The sequence below is a fragment of the Mobula hypostoma genome, chromosome 7 (genome assembly GCF_963921235.1).
Source record: "Mobula hypostoma chromosome 7, sMobHyp1.1, whole genome shotgun sequence".
In the NCBI taxonomy this organism is placed as follows: Eukaryota; Metazoa; Chordata; class Chondrichthyes; order Myliobatiformes; family Myliobatidae; genus Mobula; species Mobula hypostoma.
Genome location: NC_086103.1, coordinates 53,021,179 through 53,047,621, shown reverse-complemented (window position 1 = coordinate 53,047,621; position 26,443 = coordinate 53,021,179). Strand labels below are relative to the sequence as shown.

General features: G+C 38.5%; 1 protein-coding gene across 1 annotated transcript in view; it reads right to left on the bottom strand.

Moving 5' to 3' along the window:
* The window catches only part of LOC134348912 (glutamate receptor ionotropic, delta-2-like), a 595,898-nt gene that overhangs the window by 89,537 nt on the left and 479,918 nt on the right, over positions 1-26,443 (bottom strand). The window contains exon 10 of the mRNA XM_063052714.1: positions 23,343-23,540. Coding sequence (XP_062908784.1) covers positions 23,343-23,540 — 198 coding nt within the window. The remainder of the gene's footprint in view (positions 1-23,342; positions 23,541-26,443) is intronic.

Below are 26,443 nucleotides of genomic sequence, written 5' to 3'. Positions count from 1 at the left end.
GAGGGAACACACATCAGTTCTCATCCAGGGATCAGCAGTTTCAATTTCCTGGGTGCCAGTATCTCCGAAGATCTAACTTGAGCTTAACATATTGATGCAATTACAAAGAAGACATAGCAGTGGCTATATTTCATTAGGAGTTTGAGGAGACTTAGTATGTCAACAAAGGCTTACAAAATTCTACAGATGTATGACAGAGAGCATTCTTAATGTTTGCATCACTACCTGCTATGGTGGGGCCACTGCACAGGATCAGAAAAAGCTGCAGAAAGTTGTAAACTCAGCCAACACATCATGGGCCCAATACTCATCAAGGACACCTTCAAAAGATGATGCTTCAAAAAAACTGCATCCATCATTAAGAATTCCCATCACCGAGGACATGTCCTCTTCTCATGGCTCTCATATTAGAGGAGGTACAGGAACCTGAAGACACACACTCAATGGTTTCGGAACAATTTCTTCCCCTCCATTATCAGATTTCAGAATGGACAATGAACCCATGAAAACACCGACTATTTTGTTTCTACTGTTGTTCTCTTTTTGCACTAATTATTATATATACACATATATACATACTGTATGTGTATAGTTATTGTAATTATTCTAATCTGTAATTTTTCATTATTAAGTACTTAGACCATAAGATACAGGAGCAGGACCAGGCCATTTGGCCTATCGAGTCTGCTCCGCCATTCAATCATGGGCTGATCCAATTCTTCCAGTCATCCCCACTCCACTGCCTTCTTCCCATACCCTTTGATGCCCTGGCTAATCAAGAACTTATCTATCTCTGCCTCAAATGCACGCAATGACTTGGTCTCCACAACCAGTCGTGGCAACAAATTCCACAGATTTACCACCCTCTAACTAAAGTAATTTCTCCGTAAACTAAAGTAATTTTTCCGCACTAAAGTAATTTCTCCTCAAACTAAAGTAATTTCTCCGCACTAAAGTAATTTCTGCTCAAACTAAAGTAATTTTTCCGCACTAAAGTAATTTCTCCTCAAACTAAAGTACTTTCTTTGCACTAAAGAACTTCACTGTATTACCGCTACAAAACAACAAATATTGTGACATATGTCAGTGATATTAAACCTACTATCCACTATACTTTGTAGGCCAGGTTAGTTTGTAAGATAAACAATCTGATTATTTGTTAAACTAGAAGTAAGTACTGATTTAGATTAAAATTAAGTATTTTATTTTACTGCCAGAAATATTAACTCCATTTCTCACTACTACAAATGTGGAAAGCAGGAGCAGGAGTAGGTCATTTAATCCCTTGAGCCATTTCCACCTTTCAAAACAATCACAGCAGATCCACACTCCTACTATCTTCCCATACTCCACTGGTATTTTCAGAAATTCATCCACCTCGTGCTTAAATATAGTTAGTATCTGTGTTTAATGGTGGAGAATTTTGCAGGTTTGCCATTCTTTTTCTGCATCCTAGTATCCTGCAGATGTAACTTTCTTCTCATTCTGACCCACTGATACTCATTATTACTGCATCCAAATAACCTAGCCCTTTCAAAATTTCGTATGCTTCAGTGAGATTTGCTCTCATTTTCAAGCTTAGTGGATAGAAATATAGACAAGCAAATTTCTCCTGATACAATTGTTTATCATCCCAAGAAACGTTCTGATAAACTTTTGCTCTCTTTATCAAGTATATCATTTCTCAAATAATACTCTACAGCTAGTCTCAACAAAACCTTCTGTAATAGTAGAAAGATATCCTTTCTTCAATACTTATAACTTTTTGTAAGAAGTGCTGACATATCACTCGACTTCTTAACTACCAGCTTCCCCTGTATGTTTGCTTTTGATAACTAATATGTACTGTAAAGTTATCCAGGTCCCATTGTACATCAGCTTTTCCAAATCTATCAACATTAAAATAATACACCACCACATAGTTTTCTATACAAAAGTGCAAAAGTAGCAAAAGTAGAACATTTTGTATCTGTTAATTTGGTAGTGGATGATGGTGGGGGCGGGGGGGGGGGAACAGAAATAGCAAAACTCCTGAATGCTTCCTGTATATTTTAACTTTACTTTGGGTTTCCGCAGTCAACATGTTTTGCTTTTGAGATGATTGATGCATTTTAACATTAAATTACTTTCAAAGAGACTGAATGATATCTCTACTTATTTAAAGCAAGTAAGGAAAATGAGAGTAAAGATCAAAGCTTGTTTATCTTTGTATCTTGTGTTACATTGTCATTGGACACGCTAGTAACATACAAATGTAGCCTTCCTGAAAAATGAGAGTATTGAAATAAATATTAAATGATTCAAATCAAATTGCATTAGCCACTTCCTTTATGGTGATATTAATTGATAAAATGATGGTTGAATAAGTGGACAATGAAATGTATTAGATCTTGAAATGTAACAATCTAAATCTCATTTTAATTTGGGAACAATTGTTTTTAAGTTAATAGTTTAGATTTTAGTACCGGTTTTGTTGATGTGTGAAAAGGTATGCACCAGAGGAACTCAGTGGGTCAGCCAACATATATGGAGGGAAATAGACAACTGATGTTTTGGGTCAGAACCCTTCATTTAGGCATCACTTTACAAGGACAAAATACTACTTTTCTTTCTCAGCGCCTTTCATTGGCATGAAAGCTTAAATTTATAAAAGGCCTTGTATGATTTATAAATACAAAGTATACAAATCAGCTTGTTAGTAAGCTCCCACAGCCGTTCCCTCTCAATACAACAACATAAATCATTCATTGACTTACAGTAAGTTCTGGGAACCATCTAATGTGGTGCCATTTCAGAGATTTAATACATTTATTTGACAGTGTTACATTATCATCCTGTGATCCAAATTTTCAACAATGTCTATTTTTTTTCCACGAATTGTACTGATTTTCATGATTTCAAATGAACCTGTTTGTTTTTAGTGTCACTGATATATCTAATCAAATAATACAATATATTTGCATATGTATATTAATAAGCACTAATACTGTAATTCATTTGCCTTAATAGGTGAAAGAAGTAAATAAACAAAAAAAACTGGAAAAAATGAATACATTTCTGAGTATGAATATGTTGATTGATCCATACTGAAATTAAATTAGAAAGCATACATTTGCATTCAACTTGGTTGGAAAGAATTCAAATAGCGATATAAATAGTAAAACTACAAAAAAAAAATTCAACTTCAGCAAGGGCAGATGCATATAGAATATTTAAGTAGAATATGGTGGGCAGTCAAGTATTTTATTACCATTAATCAGAAGGCATGACTCACTCCTGAATGTTACATTCATAATCGATCCTCTGTTGCTTCTTTCCAAAATATTAAATCTGATCTATTATTTCAATCCTAGCTGCACTGTAGATGCATTTATTCATTATGGATGCATTTGAATTCAATGTGTTTTATCACTGAATGGCAATACTTCCTGTCTTGATAAACTAAACTAGCAACTTTGAATTTAATTCTCCTTTTTGAAATTGCTCAAAGAAGAACATAGGAGCCAGGAGGAAAATAAGACTAATGTGTTGTGTGTTTTAAAATTAATTAATTTTGTAGATAAAATAATGAGAAAGTAGATTAGATTAAGCGAAGTTATGTAGCAAAAGGAGTAAGGAAAATAATTAATGAGTAAATCTGCAATGAGTCATCTTGCTCCAGCACCATCTTGTTTTAATAACCACTGTGTGTAAGTACAGGCAACAACACCAATACCCCAATTATTCTCAACACTGGTACTCAACAAGGCTGATTCTCCCTGTTCTCCCTATGCACTCAAAGCTGTGTGACCAGATCCTGCTTTAACTCTTTCTATAAATTCACAGATGCCACTACCATAATGGTCTGAATCTCAAAGAATGATGAGTCACAATACAAGGAGAAGGCAATTTGACGTGACAACTCTTCCCTCAGTAACAGCAAAACAAAAGAGCTCATCATTAACTTCAGGAAGATGGCAGTGTACACAGTCTTTTTGTGTCAGTGGGGGTTCAGAAGTTGAGAGGAATGAGAGTTTTAAATTCCTACCAGCAGCTGACCTGGTCGGCCACGTAAATGCACGGCCAAAAAAGTGCACCAGCATCTCTACTTGCTCAGAAGGGTAAAGAAATTTGACATGTCCACCTTGACCCTGACTAATTTTTGTAGGTGTTCTATAGAAAGCATCTTATCCAGATGCATCATAGCTTGGCATAGCAACTGCTCTACTCATGACTGCAAGAAATATCATAGAGTTGCACAGTTAGCTCATTACAGAAACTAGCCTTTCCTCTCTGGACTTTGTCTACACTTCTTGCTGCCGTGGGAAAGCAGCCAAAGTACTTAAAGACCCACTCAGCCACTGAACAGTCTCTTTTCTATCTCCTCCCATCTGACAGAAGATACAAAAACCTGAAATCACATAATACCAGGTTCAAGAACAGCTTCTATACTGCTTTTATAAGACAATCGAACAGCGTCCTAATGTGGTAAGATGAAATCTTGAGCTTACAATCTACCTCATTAAGGTCTTACACCTGATTGTCTGCCAACAGTGCATTCCTTGTAACTGTAATATTTGATTCTGCATACTGTTATTGTTTTCCTTTGAAAGACCTCAATGCATGATTATAATGAAATGATTTGTACAGATAAACTGCAGAACAGTTTATCATTATATCCTTACTATGTGTGACAATAATAATCCAACTTGCCAAAGTTATTAGAAATAAGAATTTCAAAAAAACTGACAATGATATTTATATATTTTTATGCATGTGAAATAAAGGTTATATATAAATCTGCACATTAACATACAATAAGAATATCCTATCCATAATTTTTTTTGTATTATCAAACTTCTTGAAGGAAATTTGTCCAGTATCATAGCATGAGACTTGACAATCTTAAATGAATTTGTGAAGGACGTCTGTTGTATTAAGTCTTACTTTTGAATTAATAAAAGGTTATGTTACAGTACTTTTAATGTTGCAATACTTGTCACATTCTTTCTAGACTTCACAATCCTATAATGCCCACCCTAAAGATGCAGCAATCTCTGCCTGAATAATGAGCTTTATAGTGAAGTGGGGTTACATTCTGTATGGGAATCAATTTGTTAGGATGATCATGAGGATCAGGTGTTTCATGGCACACATTGTAAACATGGTTTCTCTTACTTTCAGAGTAACTTTACATGCTCTTATACTGTGCCATATCTGCTGTGAAGGGATTTCACTAAAGCCATGACCTGCTTCACAAGATTCTCTGCAGGCTCTTTTTCATCTCTGCAGGCAATTATTTTTGGGAACCTTGCAGTTTTCATTTTAACACAGCTATCAAGGTAAATTCTCCCAAAGATGTTTTACAGATCTTCCTGTTGGGCATTAGTTGAAACCCAGCAGTTGCTTAACACGCCTAATGAGTGTGAGATTTTTGGCATTTATATCAAGTTAATAAATCTAATTACTAGAAACTGCAGTTAGTTCAGGATGAAGCAATGTATTTTCTACAAAGATGAACATTTTTTTAAAGGGAATGTATGCTTAATGTTTGTTAATTATTTTTATAGTTGAAATACATCTCTCATCAAGCTAGTTCCACTCAGTCAACTATAAGAGATAGACTATTACCTCTGTCAGTGCACTATATCCTGACTAATTATGGCTTGCAAAACCAATAGAAAAGGCAATAGTGCAAAAGTGTAACAAAGCAAGTGATTTGGATCTGGAATGAATTGCTGAGGGTGCTAGTCAAAGACGATTCAATTGTTGCATTTGATAGGGAGTTGAAAGTGTATCTGAATAGAAACATAAGAAATAGGAGCAGGAGTCGGCCATCTGGCCCGTTGAGCCTGCACCGCCATTCAATAAGATCATGGCTGATCTGGCCATGGACTCATCTCCACCTACCTGTCTTTTCCCCACAGCCCTTAACTCCCCTACAATGCAAACATCTATCCAACCTTGTCTTAAATATATTTATTGAGGTAGCTTCCACCGCTTCACTGGGCAGAGAATTCCACAGATTCAATACTCTCTGGGAAAACTAATTCTTCCTCATCTCCATCCTAATTCTACTCCCATGAATCTTGAGGCTATGTCCCCTAGTTCTAGTCTCATTTATCAGTGGAAACAATTTTCCTGCTTCTATCTTATCTATCTCTTTCATAATTTTATATGTTTCTATAAGATATCCACTTATTCTTCTAAGTTCCCATCTCAGGTGACTCAATCTCTCCTCATAGTCTAACCACCTTATCTCTGGAATCATCCTAGTGAACCTCCTCTGCACCACTTCCAAAGCCAGTACATCCTTCCTCAAGTAAGGAGATCAGAACTGCAGGCAGTACTCCAGGTAGATCCTCACCAGTACCCTGTATAGTTGCAGCATTAGCTCCCTGCTCTTACGTTCAATTCCTCTAGCAATGAAGGCCAACCTTCCATTTGCCTTCTTGATAGCCTGTTGTACCTGCAAAGCCAACCTTTTGTGATTCATGCTGAAGCATTCCAAGTCCCTCTGCACAGCAGCATGCCACAATTTTTTACCATTTAAATAATCATCTGCTCTTCCATTTTTCATTTCAATGTGGATGACCTCACATTTATCAACATTGTAATCCATTTGCCAGACCTTTGCCCACTCACTTAACCTATCTATATCTCTTTGCAGACTCTCCGTATCTTCTGCACAATCTGCTTTTCCACTCAATTTAGTATCATCAGCTAACTTAGATACACTACACTCAGTCCCCTCTTCCAGATCGTTAATGTATTTCCTGAACAGTTATGGGCCCAGCACTGACCCCTGCAGCACACCGTTCACCACTGTTTGCCAACCAGAGTAACACCCATGTATCCCAACTCTCTGCTTTCTCTGCTATTAGTTAACCAATCCTCTATCCATGCTAATACACACCCCCAACTCTATGCATCCTTACCTTATGGATAAGTTTTTTATGTGGCACCATATCAAACGCCTCCTGGAAATCCAAGTAAATAACATCCTTCTGTTCCCCTCTATCCATTGCGCTGATTATATCCTCAAAGAACTCCAGTAAGTTTGTCAAACAGGATGTGCCTTTGCTGAATCCATGCAGCGTCTACCCTATGGATCAAATTCTTTCTAGATGCATCACTATTTCTTCCTTAAATCTTCAAGCATTTTCCCAACTACAGATGTTAAACTAACTGGCCAAAAGTTGCCTGCCTTTTACCTACATACAATTTTGAACAGTGGTGTGACATTCACCAGCTTCTTAATTCGCCGGGACCCGCCTAAAGTCCAGAGAATTTTGCTAAATCATCATTAAAGCCTCTACTGTAACCTGCCACTTCTTTTAGTACCCTGGGATGCATTCCATCAGGACCATGGGACTTATCTATCTTCAAGCCCACAAGTTTTCTCAGCACTACTTCTTTATGATAGCTATTGTATCAAGGTCTTTGCCTCCCATCACATCCATAACATCCCTCTTTGGCATATTAGATGAGTCCTCCACCATGAAGACTTCTTTCTTTCTTTCTTTATTAATCTTTTTATTGATTTAAAAGGAACATAAATACAAACAAGAGGAGAATTATCTCAAATATATATATATTAATGACAATACAAACTGAGATTGAGATAGACATTATCAAAATCATGGTGTTAAGCTAGTACATAATATATAATAAAAAAGAAAACATCAATTCTCCTCTGATCAGTTCATAAGGAGGAAAGAAAAAGCTTTGGATTTTAAATGAAGAAACAAAAACCCACTGCACGGTACAAAAAAAAAGAAACAAAAAGAAAGGGACTGGGCAGTCCATTCTGAGGATATGACCAAAAAAAAAACTTTCTGATCAAATCTAAAACTTTAAAAAAAATCGGAAGAGTAATGAATCAAATTAAATGAAAATATTGAATAAAAGGTCACCAGGTTTGCACAAATTTAAAGGATGTATCAAATGTCCAACTTCTTATTTTCTCTAAACTTAAACAGGACATAATGGAGGAAAGCCAAGAAAATACCGTAGGTGGATTAGAATCCTTCCACTTCAATAAAATGGCTTTCCTAGCCAATAAAGTCAAAAAGGCTATCACACGTTGAGCGGAAACAGGAATGTTTCCTGCTTTCGATGGGATAATCACAAAAATTGCAGTCAGCAAATTAGGTTGTAGATCCAGATCCAAGACTTTTGATAGCATTTTAAAAACATCTCATCAAAAGTTAGGCAACACACATCAAATTTGCTGGTGAATGCAGCAGGCCAGGCAGCATCTCTAGGAAGAGGTACAGTCGAAGTTTTGGGCCGAATCCCTTCGTCAGGACTAAGTTATCTAGCTTTATACAAGACCAATACATATGAGTTAAAGTGGCCACCTCAATATTACATCTGTCACAAATAGGATTGATATTGGAATACGAGCCAGTTTATCCTTTGACATATGGGCCTGATGCACTACCTTGAACTGTATCGAGGAATGACGGGCACAAATAGATGAGTTATTAACCAAATGAAAAATTTCACTCTATTGATTAGCTGAAAATGATTCTTGAAATTACGATTCCCAAGCACGTTTAATTTTATCGCTAGATATCATTCGTGAGTTCATTAACCGTTTATAGATTATAGCTATCAAGCCTTTTTGAAATGGTTTAAACTGAAAGAGAACATCTGTCATATTAAGGTGGATAAGCAGAACGGTAATTTGGCAACAAACCACGTAAAAATTTCCTAATTTGTAAATATTTTAAAAAGTGTACATTAGATAAATCATATGTATCCACTAACTGAGGAAACCATGAAGAACTGACACAAAATAGTCATTCAAAGGCTTGGCCGTTTCTTCATTACCGAATATCAGTTTCCCCTTCTCGTCCTCCAAGGAACCTACATTCAATTTAGTAGCCCCTTTCTGTTTTATATAATTATAAAAATTCTTACTATCCATTTTTAAATTTTGTGCTAGTTTATTTTCATAATCTAGCTTCCCTTTCTTTAATGCTTGGTTAGTGGTACTTTGTTACATATAAAGTTTTCCCAATCTTCCAGTCTTCCACTACTCTTGGCTACTTTGTATACACGAGCTTTTAGTTTGATGCCCTTTTTTATTTCCTTGGTTATCCAAGGCTGGCTCTCCCCACTCTTACTGTCTTTGCTTCTAACTGGAATATACTTTTGTTGATCACCATGAAAAATCCTTTGAAAATCTTCCACTGTTCCTCAACTATCCTGCCATATAGCTTGTAGTTCCCTGTCTACACTTGCCAAATCCTCCCTCATCTCATTGCAGTCTCCACTGTTTAGGCACAATACACTGGTTTTAGATCAGACCATTGCACCCTCCATTTGTATGAGAAATCCAATCAAACTGTGATCACTCTTTCCTAGAAGATCTCTAACTACAAGCTCACTAATTTTACCTGTCTCATTGCACAGGACTGGATCTAAGGCAGCATGTTCCTTTGTAGGTTCAGTAACATGCTGTTTGAGAAAGCCATCACCGATGCATTCTATGAAGTCCTCCTCAAGACTGCATGGACTAACTTGATTCACTCAATCTATGTGTAAGTTAAAGTCCCCCACGGTAACTTCTGTTCCATTCTTACATGCCTCAGCTATTTCTCTGCTTATTGCCTGTGCCACTGCAATGTTATTATTTGGTGGCTAATACACAACTCCCTTCAGTGATTTTTTTCCCCCTTACTATTCCTAATCTCTACCCAGTTCGATTCAACATTCTTAGATCTTGTATTGTCCCTCACTATCGCCTTGAACTCATCCTTAATTAAGAGTGCTACCCCACCTCCCCTACATTTCTGCCTGTCCTTCCGTATTACCTGATATCCTTGGATATTTAATTTCTAATCCTCTCCACCCAGCAACTACGTCTCTGTAATGGCCACTAAATCATACCTCTTTGTACAGGTTTGTGCCACAAGTTCACTGACCTTGTTTCAAAAACTATGGGCATTCAAATTAAGAACCCTTACTCTCATTTTAAAATCATGTAAATGCTTTTAAAATTGTGTAATCTTTTATCCTTTTGCACTTGACTTTTCTTTACTCCACTCTTAATTTTCTCTTTTTTCTCTTTTGCTTTTTCTTATACTTTATCCATACTTCTCCATTCTGTTGAACCCACCTCCCTACTATTTAGTTTAAAGCTCTATCCACAGCCCTAGTTATGTGAATTGCTAGGATCCAGGTCCCATCACGGTTCCAGTGGAGCCCGTCCCATTGGTACAGCTCCCTCCTTCCCCAATACTGGTGCCAATTTCCCACGAATTCAAACCCACTTCTCCCACACCAATCCTTGAGCCACACATTTAAGTCTATAATCTTCTTGACCCTATGCCAATTTGCACATGGCCTCGGTAGAAGCTCTTTCCTCATTCTACCTATGTCATCGGTACCCACATGGACCACGACAACTGGATCTTTCCCATTCCACTGCAAATTCCTCTGTAGGTCAGGTAAGATGTCTTGAACTCGGGCATCAGGCAGGCAACACAGCCTTCGGGATGCTTTATCCTCATGACAGAGAACTCTGTCTATTCCTGACTATACTATCCCAATTATCACTACATTTTTCTTCTTTCCCCCTCCTCCTGAAAGGCTCCCCGAACCACAATGCCATAGATAGGGTGCTCTTCCTTCCTATAGCCCCCACACTCATCCACACAGGGAGCAAGAATCTCAGACCTGAGAATCCTCCAGCACTGTCACTAACTGCCTCACTCACAGTCACATCCTCTTGTCCCTGACCACAGACCGAATTTGAGGCAGCTAATCTAATATGTGAGACCACCTCCTTGAACAGAGAATCCAGGTAACTCTCCCTTCCCTGATGTGCCGCAGTGTTTGAAGCTCAGATTCCAGGTCATCAACTTTGAGCCTGAGGTCTTCGAGCAGCCCGCACTTGCTGCAGATGTAGTCACCAGGGACCACCACAATGGGGTTCACCAATTCCCACATCATGCAGCTACCGCTGAAAAAAATTTTCAGGATTACAGGGGCTGGTCAGGGAGGGTCTGCAACTTGATAAACTGGATTGCTCTTGCACTGAGCTGCTACTGCCTTCATAGACTGAATTGGTTCTTCATTGCTGTATTCTTTCTGAGATTCAGTGTCCAATAGGAAAATTCTCAATACAATGCTTAAATCATAAGGTTACTTCTGTTGGCCTCAGTGAAATTTTAGAAAGGAAAAATGCTGCTCTTAATATGAATGAACATTTTCCTTACATCCATGGAACACAAATGTCCCTTTTAAAATATTTTGTTCTCTAAGATGTCCTCAATTATGAAAGAATAATATAAAAATAACCTATCAAAACAATTGAGAAAACTAATGAAAATAATATAAACCAACACATTAATTTTGCTCTCAATGTTAGTTTTAGATGGTTAATCTAATCAAAATCCATGCAGTTTGTTCAAATGTTCTATCAGTTTAATACAGTTTTTGTCTGATTTATTCAGGAAGTTCCAGCCTTAGAATTGATGTTTGCAGATGTTCTAAAACCCAAAGCAACAACCATAAATCTATAATCCTGCTAATGCAGAAATTTGTACAATTAGAACTTTAGTTTTGGGGGAAAAACAGAATTTGCAGAGATTATGGAATGTTATCATTTAGATTTAGAAATTGTTGTTTGAATGCAAACAAATTATGACAAAAATCACCACCAAGGTGCTTTTCATGCAGAATATATTTATGTTGTCATTCTTCCCAAGCCTTTATTACCATTAGTACCCGTAATTTATGAGATTTTGAGAAATGAAGAATCATTATAAATATAATCTTTCATGAGTGTAGCTTTAAGTGGGTTGGAGTTATAATTCAATTATAACTTTAGGGTCAGTAACAAGAAAACTCCAATATTTCACTGTCAATTTTTTTACCTTAATCAGTATTCCAACATTACAGACAGATCAAATTTTCTACTTCTACTATTTGTGCTATTATAATCAAATAATCTATGTTCCACATAGAATATAGAACAATACAGCCCAGGAACAGATCTTTCAGCCCCACAATATGTATGCTGAACATGATGCCTAAACAAAATGTTATCAGCCTGGAAATGATCCATACTCCTCCAACCCCTGTTCACTCATGCATTTATCCACAAGCCTCTTCAATGCTATTATTGTAACTGCTTCCATCAATATCCCTGACAGCCCATCAAGACACCTACCCCCCCTCTGTGAGTAAAATAAAAACTTGCCGTGCATATCTTCCCTAGATTTTCCTACTCTCACCTTAAATGTGTGTCCTTTAAATTATGACATTTCTACTCTGGGGAAAACCGTACGTTTCTCTTAATTGTAAAAGCTGTGAACAGGTCTTCCCTCAGCCTCTGATGCTGCAGAGAAAATAACTCACGTTTGTGCAACCTTTCCTTTTAGCCCATACCCTCTAATCCAGGCAGAATCCTGATAAATCTCAACTGTACCCTTTCCAAGCTTCCATATCTTTCCTGTAATGGAGTGGACATAATTGCACATTCTATTCCAAGCGCAGCCTAACCAAAGTTTAGCCTCTAACATGAATCTTTATGACTTATTTGAGAAGCTGTTCAGGGCACACATCAACTCCATTTTTCCTGACAATCTTGACATGCAATTTACTACCGGCAAAAATAGTTCTATAGCAGACACAGTCTTCTTGGCCCTAAACTCATCTCTGGAGCATCTGGACAGTACATCAGATTACTGTTTATTGACTACAATTGTGCCTTAAATAGTATTATTCCAAGCAAACTCATCACAAAACTCTGGACCCTGGGAGTTATTGCTTCTTTCTGCAACTGCATCCTTGATTTTCTGACCAACAGACCACAATCAGTAAGGATAACAACACATCCATCACAATTATTCTCAACAGTGGTGCTCCTCAAAGTTGCATCCTCAGTCTCCTGCTCCACTTCCCGTACACTCATGAGTGCATTGCCAGATTTTGCTTTAACTCCATCTACAAGTTTTCAGATGATATCACTGTGGTGGACTGCATCACAAATAATGATGAGTCAGATTAGAGGGAGTATGTAGAGAGCTTAGTGATATGGTGTCATCGCAACAACCTTCCTTCAATGTCAACACTGATTTCAGAAAGTTGAGGGATGGTGCTGTACATGCTCTTGTCTACATCAACTGTATTGAGGATGAAAAGGTTGAGAGCTTCAAATTCCTCGGTCTGAATATAACCACTATCCTGTCCAAATCTAACCCGTTGATGTCATGGCTGAATTAAAAGCCATTATTACAAAACAATTAAGTGTAAAAGAGAAGGCCAGTAAGGTGGAAATGCGCAAAATACTGGAGGAACTCAGCAGTATCCATGGAAATGAACAAACTGTCCACTTTCCAGGTCGTCTTCAGAACTGAAAAGGGAAGGGAAGGACACCAGAATAAAAACATGGGGGGAGGGGAAAGATGCTAGCTATAAGGTGATAGGTGAAGCTAGTAGATGGGGAAGGTTAAAGGCCTGGAGAGGAAGGAATGTGACAGGAGATCAGACTGAACCAGAGAAGAAAGGGAAAGAGGAGGCGCACCAAGGAGAGCTGATAAGCAGGTGAGCAGAGGTAAGAGGCCAGAGTGGGGAATAGAAGGAGAGGGGAAGGGAAGGGTTTTTTTTAACTGGAAGGAGAAATCAATATATATGCCATCATGCTGGAGACTACCCAGACGTAATATAATGTATTGCTCTTTCAACCTAAGGGTGGCCTCGTCCTGGCACAAGAAAGAGGCCATTGACCGACATGTCGGTCAGAACAGGAGTAGGAAGTGGAATTAAAATGTTTGGCCATCAGATAGTCCTGCTTTTGGAAGTTCTTGACAGAGCTGTCCTCAGTTTACGACTGGTTTTCATCAATGTAGAGGACGCCACATTGGGAGCACTGGAAACAATAGACGACCGCAGCAGATTTGCAGGTAAAGTGTTGCCTCACTTGGAAGGACTGCTCATGGCCCTGAATGGAGGTGAGGGAGGAGGTGAATGGGCAGGTGTAGCACCTTGGTCTCTAGCAGGGATAGATAAGTGCTGGGAAGGAGATTAGTGGGGAGGGATAAATGGACAAGCGAATCACAAAGGCAGCAATCCCTTGGAAAGTGAAGAGTGGGTAGGGGAGGGGGTAAAGATGTGTTTGGTGGCTCATGCAGTGGTAGATAAGGACAAGGGGAACTCAATCACTGTTAAGACGGCAATGTGGGTGAAGGCAGCATCAATGGTGGAACAAGGGAAACCCTGTCCTTTGAAGAAGCAGGACATCTCTGATGTCCTGGAAAGAAAATCTATTTGTTGAAGCATAAGTTTCCATTTGAATGAAGTGTGTTGCAAACAGATGTTGAGGAGAAACTAGGTACTCGTTTTTAAACTGCAAATGTCATTAGACCATAAGACCATAAGATTTAGGAGCAGAATTAGGCCATTTGACCTATCGAGTCTGCTCCACTATTTCATCATGACTGATCCAATTTTCCTTTCAGCCCCAATCTCTTGCCTTTTCCCCCTAACTCTTCAAGAGTTGACCAATCAAGAGTCTATCAACCTTAAATATACATAAAACCTTGACTTCCACAACTGCCTGTTGCAAAGAATTCCACAGACTCACCACTCTCTGGCATAAGAAATTCCTCCTCAACTCCATTCTAAAGGGACACCTCTCTATTCTGAGGCTATATCCTCTGGTCTTAGATTATCCCACCACAGGAAACACCCTCTCCCCATCCACTCTATCAAGGCTTTTCAACATTCGATAGGTTTCGATGAGGTCACTCCTCATTCTTCTGAATTCTAGTGAATACAGGCCCAGAGCCACCAAATGCTCTTCATACGACAAACCATTCAAAGCCAGAATCATTTTTGTGAAGCTCCTTTGAGCCCTCTCCAGTTTCAGCACTCCAAGTGAGACATCAACAGTGCTTAATAAAGTCTCAACATTACATCCATGCTTTTATAATCTGACAAAAATGAATGATGATATTGCATTTTCCTTCCTCACCACAGACTCAACCTACAAATTAACCTTTCGGGAATCCCTTTGCACCTCGGATTTTTGCATCGTCTTTCTATTTAGAAAATAGTCAACCCTTTCATTTCTCTGCCTATTCTCCCAATCTGTCTAAGTCCTTCTGTAGACTCTCTACTTCCTCAAATCTAAATCCCCTCCACCTACCTTCATACCATCTGTAAACTTTGCAATAAAGCCATCAATTCCATTATCCAAATTATTGTCCTATAACGTAAAAAGAATCAGTCCCAACACAAACCGCGGTGGAACATAACTTATCACCCAGCATCCAACCAGAAAAGGCTCCCTTTATTTCCACTCTTTGCCTCTTACCAAAAGATTTCATGTCAAAGGCCTTCTGAAAATCCAAGTACTGTACACAACATCAACTGATTTTCCTTTGCTATCCTGCTTGCTACTTCTTCAAAGAATTCCAACAGATTTGTCAGGCAAAATTTTCCCTGGAGGTAACCATGCTGACTACGGCCTATTTTATCACGTGCCTCCCACCAAGTACCCTGAGACCTCATTCTTAATAATTGACTCCAATATCTTTCCACCAGTTAATTTACTTTAATGATATTGAAATAAAAGGAGACATTTATAAGGCAAGAAATGGCAGAAATACCAATCACTTGCTGGTGGAAATGTAAGGAACAATGTAACCATACAGTTATAGGATAGTATTACAATTAGTTTTAAGAAAAAATTGTTAACGAAGAGCAAAGTGTCCCCTCCATTGGATTTCTGTAAAGAAAATACTTATGATGGATGATTACTTTGCAGCAATAATTATTAGATATGAAGTGATTTATTAACCTGAATGCATGCCAGAAATCTCAGACATGGGAAAAGAACATTTAATATGTAAAGTAACAATAAGAAATAATGGTGCTTAATGGTGACAGATCCTAGGAGCAGATCGTTCCCAAATATTGGCTTTAAATTATGCTGCTGAGGATATTATTCAGAATTACCCACAATTCCTCAATTCATTTCTTTTCCTTAAATTAGGCTCGAAATTTGTAAATACTCCATTATTTCAGAAAGTTAGGATAGGCAAATCAGGAAACAATAAATCAATTCACCTATTAACTATTGTCAGGACGTAGTGAAGAATGGTGTATCTGGCTGTTTCAAAAATCTTAGCAGGGAATGGGGTTGAGGAGTTGGAAAAAAGGATCAGCCATGATTGAATGACAGAGCAGACTTGATGGGCCAAATGGCCTAATTCTGCTCCTTTGTCTTATGGCCTTATGGTCATAAATTGTACCCATTGGGTTATCACAGTACATAGTTCAGTACAGCACAGGAACAGGCACTCTGGCCCACAATGTTGTGCTGAACCAATTAAGTTAGCAATCAAATAAGCAACTAAACTAATCATTTCTGCCTACACAACGTCCACATCCTTCCATTTCCTTCACATTTATGTCTCTATCTAAACACCTCTTGCAAGTCCCTAATGTTTCTGCTTCTCCTACAACCCTGGCAGTGCATTCTAGGTACCCACCACTCTGTGAAAAAAACTTTTCTCCAAAACTGCTTTGAACTTAGCCATTTCACCTTAAATGCATGCCCTCTGCTATTAGACATTTCAACCTTGGGAAAAAGAAACTGTATATCTATGCCCCTCATTGTCTTATAAACCTCAATCAGATATCCCCTTAGCCTTCGCCACTCCAACGAAAATAACCAAGTTTGTCTAACTACTTATTATATTACATGAACTCTAATTGAGGCAGCATCCTGGTAAACCCCTTCAGTGCCGTCTCCAAAGCCTCGACCTCTTCCTATGATGGGGCAACATAGCACTGTATGAAATACTCCAGATGCGGCCTAACTAGAGGCTTATGAAGCTGCAACATAAACTCATGATTTTTGAACTCAATGCCTCAAATAATAAAGATAAGCATGCTATATGCCTTCTTTGATCACCCTATCAACCCGTGTTCATGTTTCACTATCAGGGATAAACCCTAATAAACCTGTTGAATTTTTTGGAAAATGGACATAGAAAGAATGTGTATGTTTGTTATTTATCTGGGTCTTCAGAAGGAACTTAAAGAGTCATGGTGAATCGAATACCTGATGTAAGATTATTGATCTTGGAAGGAAATTGTCTGAGTAATAGGATTTTGACAATAGGAATAATGGATAGCCACTGCAATCGGCAAGATGTGGCTAGGATTCTCCGAAGGGACTACATTCGTGTTTTGGCTATTAAATTATCCACTGAGGTAATGGGATTGAAAGCCTCATATACAAGTATGCCAATTAAACTAAAACATGCTTTACATATTTAAGTTTGCCATTCAAGCAAAACAAGTTAAAATAGTCCCAGTAGAACAAGGATGTGGGCAAGTCAGTGGCTATTTTAGATCAGATATTTCCTAATCACAAAAAGCTAAAACAATGCTCTAAGCAAATTTAGAGGTCCAACTACATGTACTGTAAAGAGGACCCACAGAAAATAATCATAAGGGCTAATGGAATGTTAGAAACATAGAAAACTTATGGCACAATACAGGCCCTTCGGCCCACAATACTGTGCGGAACATGTACTTATATTAGAAATTACCTAGGATTACCCATAGCCCTCTATTTTTTCTAATTTCTATGTACCTATCCAGGAGTCTCTTAAAAGACCCTATTGTATCCGCCTCCACCACCGTTACCGGCAGCCCATTTGATGCACTCACCACTCTCTGCGTAAAAAAATTTCATCTGACATCTCCTCTGTACCTACTTCCAAGCATCTTAAAACTGTGCCCTCTCATGTTAGCCATTTCAGCCCTGGGAAAAAGCCTCTGACAATCCACAATGCCTCTCATCATCTTATACACCTCTATCAGGTCACCTCTCATCCTCCGTCGCTCTAAGGAGAAAAGACCGAGTTCACTCAACCTATTCTCATAAGGCATGCTCCCCAATCCAGGCAGTATCCTTGTAAATCTCTTCTGCACCATTTCTATAGTTTCTACATCCTACCTGCAGTGAAGTGACCGGAACTAAGCACAGTACTCCAAGTGGGGTCTGACCAGGGCACTATATAGCTGGAATATTACCTCTTGGCTCTTAAGGTCAACCCCACGGTTGACAAAGGCCAATGCACTATATGCCTTCTTAACCACACAGTTAACCTGCGCAGCAGCTTTGAGTGTCCTATGGACTCGGACCCCAAGATCCCTCTGATCCTCCACACTGCCAACAGTCTTACCATTAATACTATATTCTGCCTCACATTTGACCTATCAAAATGAACCACCTCACACTTATCTAGTTGGAACTCCATCTGCCACTTCTCAGCCCAGTTCTGCATCCTATCAATGCCCCATTGTAACCTCTGACAGCCCTCCACACTATCCACAACACCCCCAACCTTTGTGTCATCAGCAAATTTATTAACCCATCCCTCCACTTCCTCATCCAGGTCATTTATAAAAATCACAAAGAGAAGAGGTCCCAGAACAGATCCCTGAGGCACACCACTGGTCACCAATCTCCATGCAGAATATGACCCATCTACAACCACTCTTTGCCTTCTGTGAGCAATCTAATTCTGAATCTACAAAGCAAGGACAATTGGATCCCATGCCTCCTTACTTTCTCAATAAGCCTTGCACGGGGTACCTTATCTAATGCCTTGCTGAAATTGCATTCTAGCTTTTATATTCTAATTCCCTTGAAATGAATGCTACCATTGCATTTGCATATTATTGGTACATGTACCTGAACAGAATTATTTTGCCCGCCACAGTTTAATACATTATTAAACTGAGGTAAAATAGAAACATAGAAACATAGAAAATAGTTGCAGGAGTAGGCCATTCGGCCCTTCGAGCCTGCACCGCCATTCATTATGATCATGGCTGATCATCCAACTCAGAACCCAGCCTTCCCTCCATACCCCCTGACCCCTGTAGCCACAAGGGCCATATCTAACTTCCTTTTAAACATAGCTAATGAACTGGCCTCAACAGTTTGCTGTGGCAGAGAATTCCACAGATTCACCACTCTCTGTGTGAAGAAGTTTTTCCTAATCTCGGTCCTAAAAGGCTTCCCCTCTATCCTCAAACTGTGACCCCTCGTTCTGGACCTCCCCAACATCGGGAACAATCTTCCCGCATCCAGCCTGTCCAATCCTTTTAGGATCTTATACGTTTCAATCAGATCCCCCCCTCAATCTTCTAAATTCCAACGAGTACAAGCCCAGTTCATCCAGTCTTTCTTCATATGAAAGACCTGCCATCCCAGGAATCAATCTGGTGAACCTTCTTTGTACTCCCTCTATGGCAAAGATGTCTTTCCTCAGATTAGGGGACCAAAACTGCACACAATACTCCAGGTGTGGTCTCACCAAGGCCTTGTACAACTGCAGTAGTACCTCCCTGCTCCTGTACTCGAATCCTCTCGCTATAAATGCCAGCATACCGTTCGCCTTTTTCACCGCCTGCTGTACCTGCATGCCCACTTTCAATGACTGGTGTATAATGACACCCAGGTCTCGTTGCACCTCCCCTTTTCCTAATCGGCCACCATTCAGATAATAATCTGTTTTCCTATTTTTGCCACCAAAGTGGATAACTTCACATTTATCCACATTAAATTGCATCTGCCATGAGTTTGCCCACTCACCCAACCTATCCAAGTCACCCTGCATCCTCTTAGCATCCTCCTCACTGCTAACACTGCCACCCAGCTTCGTGTCATCCGCAAACTTGGAGATGCTGCATTTAATTCCCTCATCCAAGTCATTAATATATATTGTAAACAACTGGGGTCCCAGCACTGAGCCTTGCGGTACCCCACTAGTCACCGCCTGCCATTCTGAAAAGGTCCCGTTTATTCCCACTCTTTGCTTCCTGTCTGCTAACCAATTCTCCACCCACACCAATACCTTACCCCCAATACCGTGTGCTTTAAGTTTGCACACTAATCTCCTGTGTGGGACCTTGTCAAAAGCCTTTTGAAAATCCAAATATACCACATCCACTTGTTCTCCCCTATCCACTCTGCTAGTTACATCCTCAAAAAATTCTATGAGATTCGTCAGACATGATTTTCCTTTCACAAATCCATGCTGACTTTGTCCGATCATTTCACCGCTTTCCAAATGTGCTGTTATCACATCCTTGATAACTGACTCCAGCAGTTTCCCCACCACCGACGTTAGGCTAACCGGCCTATAATTCCCCGGTTTCTCTCTCCCTCCTTTTTTAAAAAGTGGGGTTACATTAGCCACCCTCCAATCCTCAGGAACTAGTCCAGAATCTAACGAGTTTTGAAAAATTATCACTAATGCATCCACTATTTCTTGGGCTACTTCCTTAAGCACTCTGGGATGCAGACCATCTGGCCCTGGGGATTTATCTGCCTTCAATCCCTTCAATTTACCTAACACCACTTCCCTACTAACATGTATTTCGCTCAGTTCCTCCATCTCACTGGACCCTCTGTCCCTTACTATTTCTGGAAGATTATTTATGTCCTCCTTAGTGAAGACAGAACCAAAGTAATTATTCAATTGGTCTGCCATGTCCTTGCTCCCCATAATCAATTCACCTGTTTCTGTTTGCAGGGGACCTACATTTGTCTTTATCAGTCTTTTCCTTTTTACATATCTATAAAAGCTTTTACAGTCCGTTTTTATGTTCTCTGCCAGTTTTCTCTCATAATCTTTTTTCCCCTTCCTAATTAAGCCCTTTGTCCTCCTCTGCTGAACTCTGAATTTCTCCCAGTCCTCAGGTGAGCCACTTTCTCTGGCTAATTTGTATGCTACTTCTTTGGAATTGATACTATCCCTAATTTCTCTTGTCAGCCACGGGTGCACTACCTTCCTTGATTTAAAATAAAGAAGACTGAAAGCAGAATATCGTGTTTCAGTTACAAAAAATGTTCAGTGCAGGTAAACAAATAAAGTGTAAGGCCCTGTTGATGTAGGTTAGGAGATTGAGAGTGTATCTTTCAATGTGCTGTATCTGAAGTCCATTTAAGAGTTTGATATCACTGGGATAGAAACTGCCCATGAGTCTCCGTGGTTCGTTCTTTCAGACTTCTGTATCTTTGACCTGATGGGAAAAGTGAGAAGATAGAACGATTGAAGTGCGAGTTCTAAATGATGTTATCTGTTTTCCTGAGGACGCGTGAGAATCAGTGTAAGGGATGTTGGTTAGCATGATTGGTGGGGCTGCATTCACAACTCTCTGCGATTACTGTGGTCTTGGGCAGAACTATTCCCATACCAAGCTATGATACATTAGGAGCATGGATGCACTATCCTGGACTTCATTTAGAATAAGGTATGAGGAGGGAAAATAAAAATTAGCATCTACCCCTAAGAATTTATGCCAGTGGGTGACTGTATTGAAATTCTCTAGCATTAAAACAAACCAATAAGATAAATAGAAAAAGTGCTGTTAAGGTAGCTCAGTACTAAGCTTTCATGGACAAACCAAGAGCTTTAATTTGTGGTTGTTATATGTACGGAGTAGTAACGATTTGAAATTTCTTTTTCCTCACTTCAAATTGATGTTCAGACAATTATTCTTTATAAATGATATAAAAGATATTATTAGCTAAAAGTCAAGAAAAAAATGGATAAATGGAGATAGATTCAATGGAGATTGGTTGCTTGCTGTTTATCAAGTCATAGAATTTTACAGCAAGCAACCAATCTCCATTGAATCTATTGTCCTGTCTGCGGGCAGGAACAAGCATGAACAAATTGGGATATAAACACCTACAATGGTTGGTATATAGGCTTGTATGCAACATTTTGGACCAGTGGAAATGGTCCAGAAGGGTTGTATGGAAACTATTATTACCATTTTTCTTAACAACTAATTTCATTACTTAGCCTAATAGGTTAGATTTACCACAGTACATAATTATCTATTTAAATGTTTATTTTCCTTTTATATCATCTCAATGTGTACTTAAGAATGTATAAATAACTGTAGTTTTATACATATAAAAAAATGGAAAAGGTTATATGTGTGAAAAAAGTACATGATAATTGTGAATTCCTTATCCAAATAAAAATAAAATTAAAAAAAAAAGAATTTTACAGCACGAAGACTTGCCCTTGAGCCCACAGAATCCAATGGATCATCAAATACAGATTAATACTAATTCCATTTTATTCTCCTACATTCCCATCAAATGCCCCCAGATTCTACTATTCACCAAGGGCAATTTATGGTGATCAACTGATTACCTATCTGCATGTCTTTGGGATTGGGGAGGAAATTGGAACTCCTGGAGAAAACCCACACTGTCACAGGTAACATGTGCATACTCCACACAGGCAGACCAGGGTTGGGTATCAAACCAAGGTCATCGCCACTGCAAAGCAGTGTCAGAACTACCTGCTCCACTGTGCCACCCAACGCTTATAAAATGGAATATTTCACGATTTTGATGAAATTAAAATACTGTGAAGATGCAGCATTTTTGATTTTCCAGATACGATGAATTTATTCTGCCAATATCGTTCCTTATTTATAGCATGACTTCAAATTTCAAGATAAAAAATTTTCAATCTAAATTTTTGAAAAGGAATTAGCTGTAAATCAATTAAATAGTATTTTGAATTTTAGTTCAAAGACTTCATGGTTTATTAATCCTCTCTGAATTCAGGTGCAGGCTGCAAACAAGATAATGTGCATGTTACAGCAGTTTTCACGGATGAACTGATCCAAACACAGATTTGATGAAATAAAGAAAGTTAATTTTGACTGAAATTTTATCATCTATATGAAAATGATATAATCAACATTATTGTTGTACAGTTGTGGTGTGGACTAAAATACGCATACATACAAATAAATATATTCATGCCTCTCTCACGGACTTAGATAATAAAATAGATATTTGCCCAACACTAAAAGTGGTACAAGCACTTACAGGTCATTTAGTGAATACAATATTTTGTCACGAACTGAGTCCAATGAGACAGTATTTTATCACTAACTGACAATCACTATATGAACTCCTAATAATAATATTTGGAAGATACTTCTTTATTAAATAACATTAGTTGATTGTAATAACCATTGACAATCTCTTCTTCTGAGTGAATGGAATAATGTCAAAGTAAGCATCAGTCAGCAGAGGTACAGTATATTTGTAGTCATTTGAATAACATTGGAGACATGAAGCCTGATTCTGGAAAAAGCATTGCGGGTCACTGTGAAGCATGAACTAAAATAAAGCAAGTTGACAAAAAATCAAATGTAAAAAGAAGATATTGTTCCAAAAGTCAGCTTCAAATTTGTAATGATAACAGTTTTATTTAATATGTGAATAATAGTAAATTAATTTTAATACTATATTAATATTTCAGTAGTGCTCTACTTACCTTGTTAATGAGTTCAGCTATCATTCCATCCCATTTTCCATTACTTAATAGTTTACCATACTGATTATCAGGAGCTTGATAGATTTGATACTTAAAGCCAAGATGCTCTGACAGTGCGTTCAGAACATCTATAGAAAAACCATAAAATTCTTTAGGTTGACCAAACATGTTCTCTGATACCATAACAAATGGAGCCACCTGAAAAAAAAAGATAAAGGAAAAGGATCAGATCATAGGGGAGACTGTCATGTTCCTCTTTTTTAAAAAGTAACTTTCAGTGTTAATTTTCACTTGGACTTAATACTCAAAACACGCAGTTAACTAAAATTAGTTATATTTTTCTCCAGAATACTTTAATTTGATTTTCAAATATTCATAAAGAGAATGGATATTATTTTAAAAAACTGTAAGTTAATCTAGATAAGATAAATATGCATTAGAAATATTCTTATCTATTATCAGTTGTGGAAAAAGACGACAGAAGGAATTTACGCAAAATTTGAACATCACATTGTGTAAACTTAATCGGTGTCATTTGTTTTCTCAGACCATCCAAGAAACTAAATGATAGTTAGTTGTAATTAACATGGTTAGCTTATAGTTTCTGCTTCTGTCATCCACATTTAAAGGAATTAATAGGTTGAGAACATCCAGTGGAGTACTGTTTCAGTTTAAATTCAGCTTTGAGTCAGAATTCTGAAACTCCATAGTTTGTTAATCATCCTTTGCTTTCTGATACAGATTTTCTAATAAAGTAGCTTTCTTCTAAGGTGTATGTTTCAATCTTCATCAGTAGTGAATTGATCCAAACCGAACAAATTCAAATGAAATCCAATGATTTTTAAAGTGATACCATTCAGATTCAGATGATGACTCACAATAATAAACATAGTATTTCTATGAAAATGTGATTTTGTTTTTCCCAGGTTCAACATAATCTGGATAATTTCAAGCACATATCTGTAGTATGAAAGATGAAAATAATCAATTATGACAGACAGAATTAGATTTTTCTACTATTCAGCTGTTTGATTTGTGTATAATTTATTTAAGTGGGAAGAAAGTTATCTTTACAAAGACCCGTCACATCTTTGATGTTCATCTGAAACATAGAAACATAGAAAACCTAAAGCACAATACAGGCCCTTCGGCCCACAAATTTGTGCCGAACAGGTCCCTACCTTAGAAATTATTAGGGTTACCCATAGCCCTCTATTTTTCTAAGCTCCACGTACCTACACAACAGTCTCTTAAAAGACCCTATCGTATCCACCTCTACCACCGTTGCCGGCAGCCCATTCCACGCACTCACCACTTACTGCTTAAGAAACTTACCTCTGACATCTCCTCTGTACCTACTCCCCAGTACCTTAAACCTGTGCCCTCTTGTGGCAGCCATTTCAGCTCTGGGAAAAAGCCTCTGACTATCCACACAATCAATGCCTCTCATCATCTTATACACCTCTATCAGGTCACCTCTCATCCTCCATCACTCCAAGGAGAAAAGGCCGAGTTCACTCAACCTGCTTTCACAAGGCATGCTCCCCTTATCTGCCAAAGAAGGTCTGCAGAAAGTATCAGCTACATAAATGGCAGTCTAGTTATCATGACTATCACTAACCTTAACTACAATGCTTATGCTCGAGGTAATCGCTGTGCCAGAAGGTGTAAGTGATAGTCTCCAATGAAGAGGTGGTTTTGCCTTAAACTCCGACAAGAAAAAGTACTTTAGTGTGTTGCTGCAGAGATCAAAGATTTTGTTGACTATCCATGATGTAATATAGCAAAATGAAGATTAAAAAGATCTTTGGTAACCGTATATTTGAAATGGCCAGGTAATCTTGCATTAACTAATATTATCAAATACAGAGTAACTATTTGAAAATCAAAATAACAGCAGATGATGGAGATGGAAAAGTGACAATGATTGAAACAGTAAAAAAATGTTGGAAGGAAGTTCTGATGACGGGTCAGTGACCCGAAACACCAATTCTCTTTCTCTTTTCATAGATACTCTCTGATATGCTAAGTGTTTGCATAATTTTCTCTTTTTATTACAGAAGAAATAACCTGTGAAGCAATGCTAAATGTAAGGATTTTGCTGCTGCTTATACATTACACTGTCTGCACATCAAAACAAACAATGAAACATGAATTACCTTATAACATATTTTAGACGTTATGGTGTCATATATTTGCAAATGTCTTCTTTCTTTCAATGCAAGTTCAGCCATTAAAACTGAAAGAGTTGATTCATCTGACACAGCAAACCCTTGTTTTGTCAGTGAATGTTATTCGCTAATTAAAACATGCTAATTTCTGATATTCCAGGAGTTACACATGCCCATGAACGCCACTGGATATTGTCTTCAGTAGACAATGAAAAATTATTTAATCTGTCAGAAATTAAGGGCAAGTCTGATTGACTGGTTCATTGGTGAGACAGATGGTGCGGGGAGCTACATTGTCTTAGTTGTTGCATGGACCAGACCCTCATGCTGTGGGGTCACCTGTAGCTGCCCAGAGGAGGAGTCACCAGAGGCAATCTGGATGGGTGACCGTTTATATTGGGGTGGGGGCTGGCATATTTATATGACTGTTTATATTGGGGTGGAGGTCCCTTTCATTGGTGCAGACCTCCAGTGTTCACTTAAGACCATAAGACCATAAGACAAAGGAGCAGAAGTCGGTCATTCGGCCCATCGAGTCTGCTCCGCCATTTTATCATGAGCTGATCCATTCTCCCATTTAGTCCCACTCCACCGCCTTCTCATCATAACCTTTGATGCCCTGGCTACTCAGATACCTATCAATCTCTGCCTTAAATACACCCAATGACTTGGTCACCACTACCGCCCATGGCAACAAATTCCATAGATTCACCATCCTCTGGTTAAAAAATTTCTTCGCATCTCTGTTCTAAATGGGCGCCCTTCAATCCTTAAGTCATGGCCTCTCGTACTAGACTCCCCCATCATGGGAAACAACTTTGCCACATCCTCTCTGTCCATGCCTTTCAACATTCGAAATGTTTCTATGTGGACCCCCTCATTCTTCTAAACTCTAAGGAATACAGTCCAAGAGTGGACAAACGTTTCTGG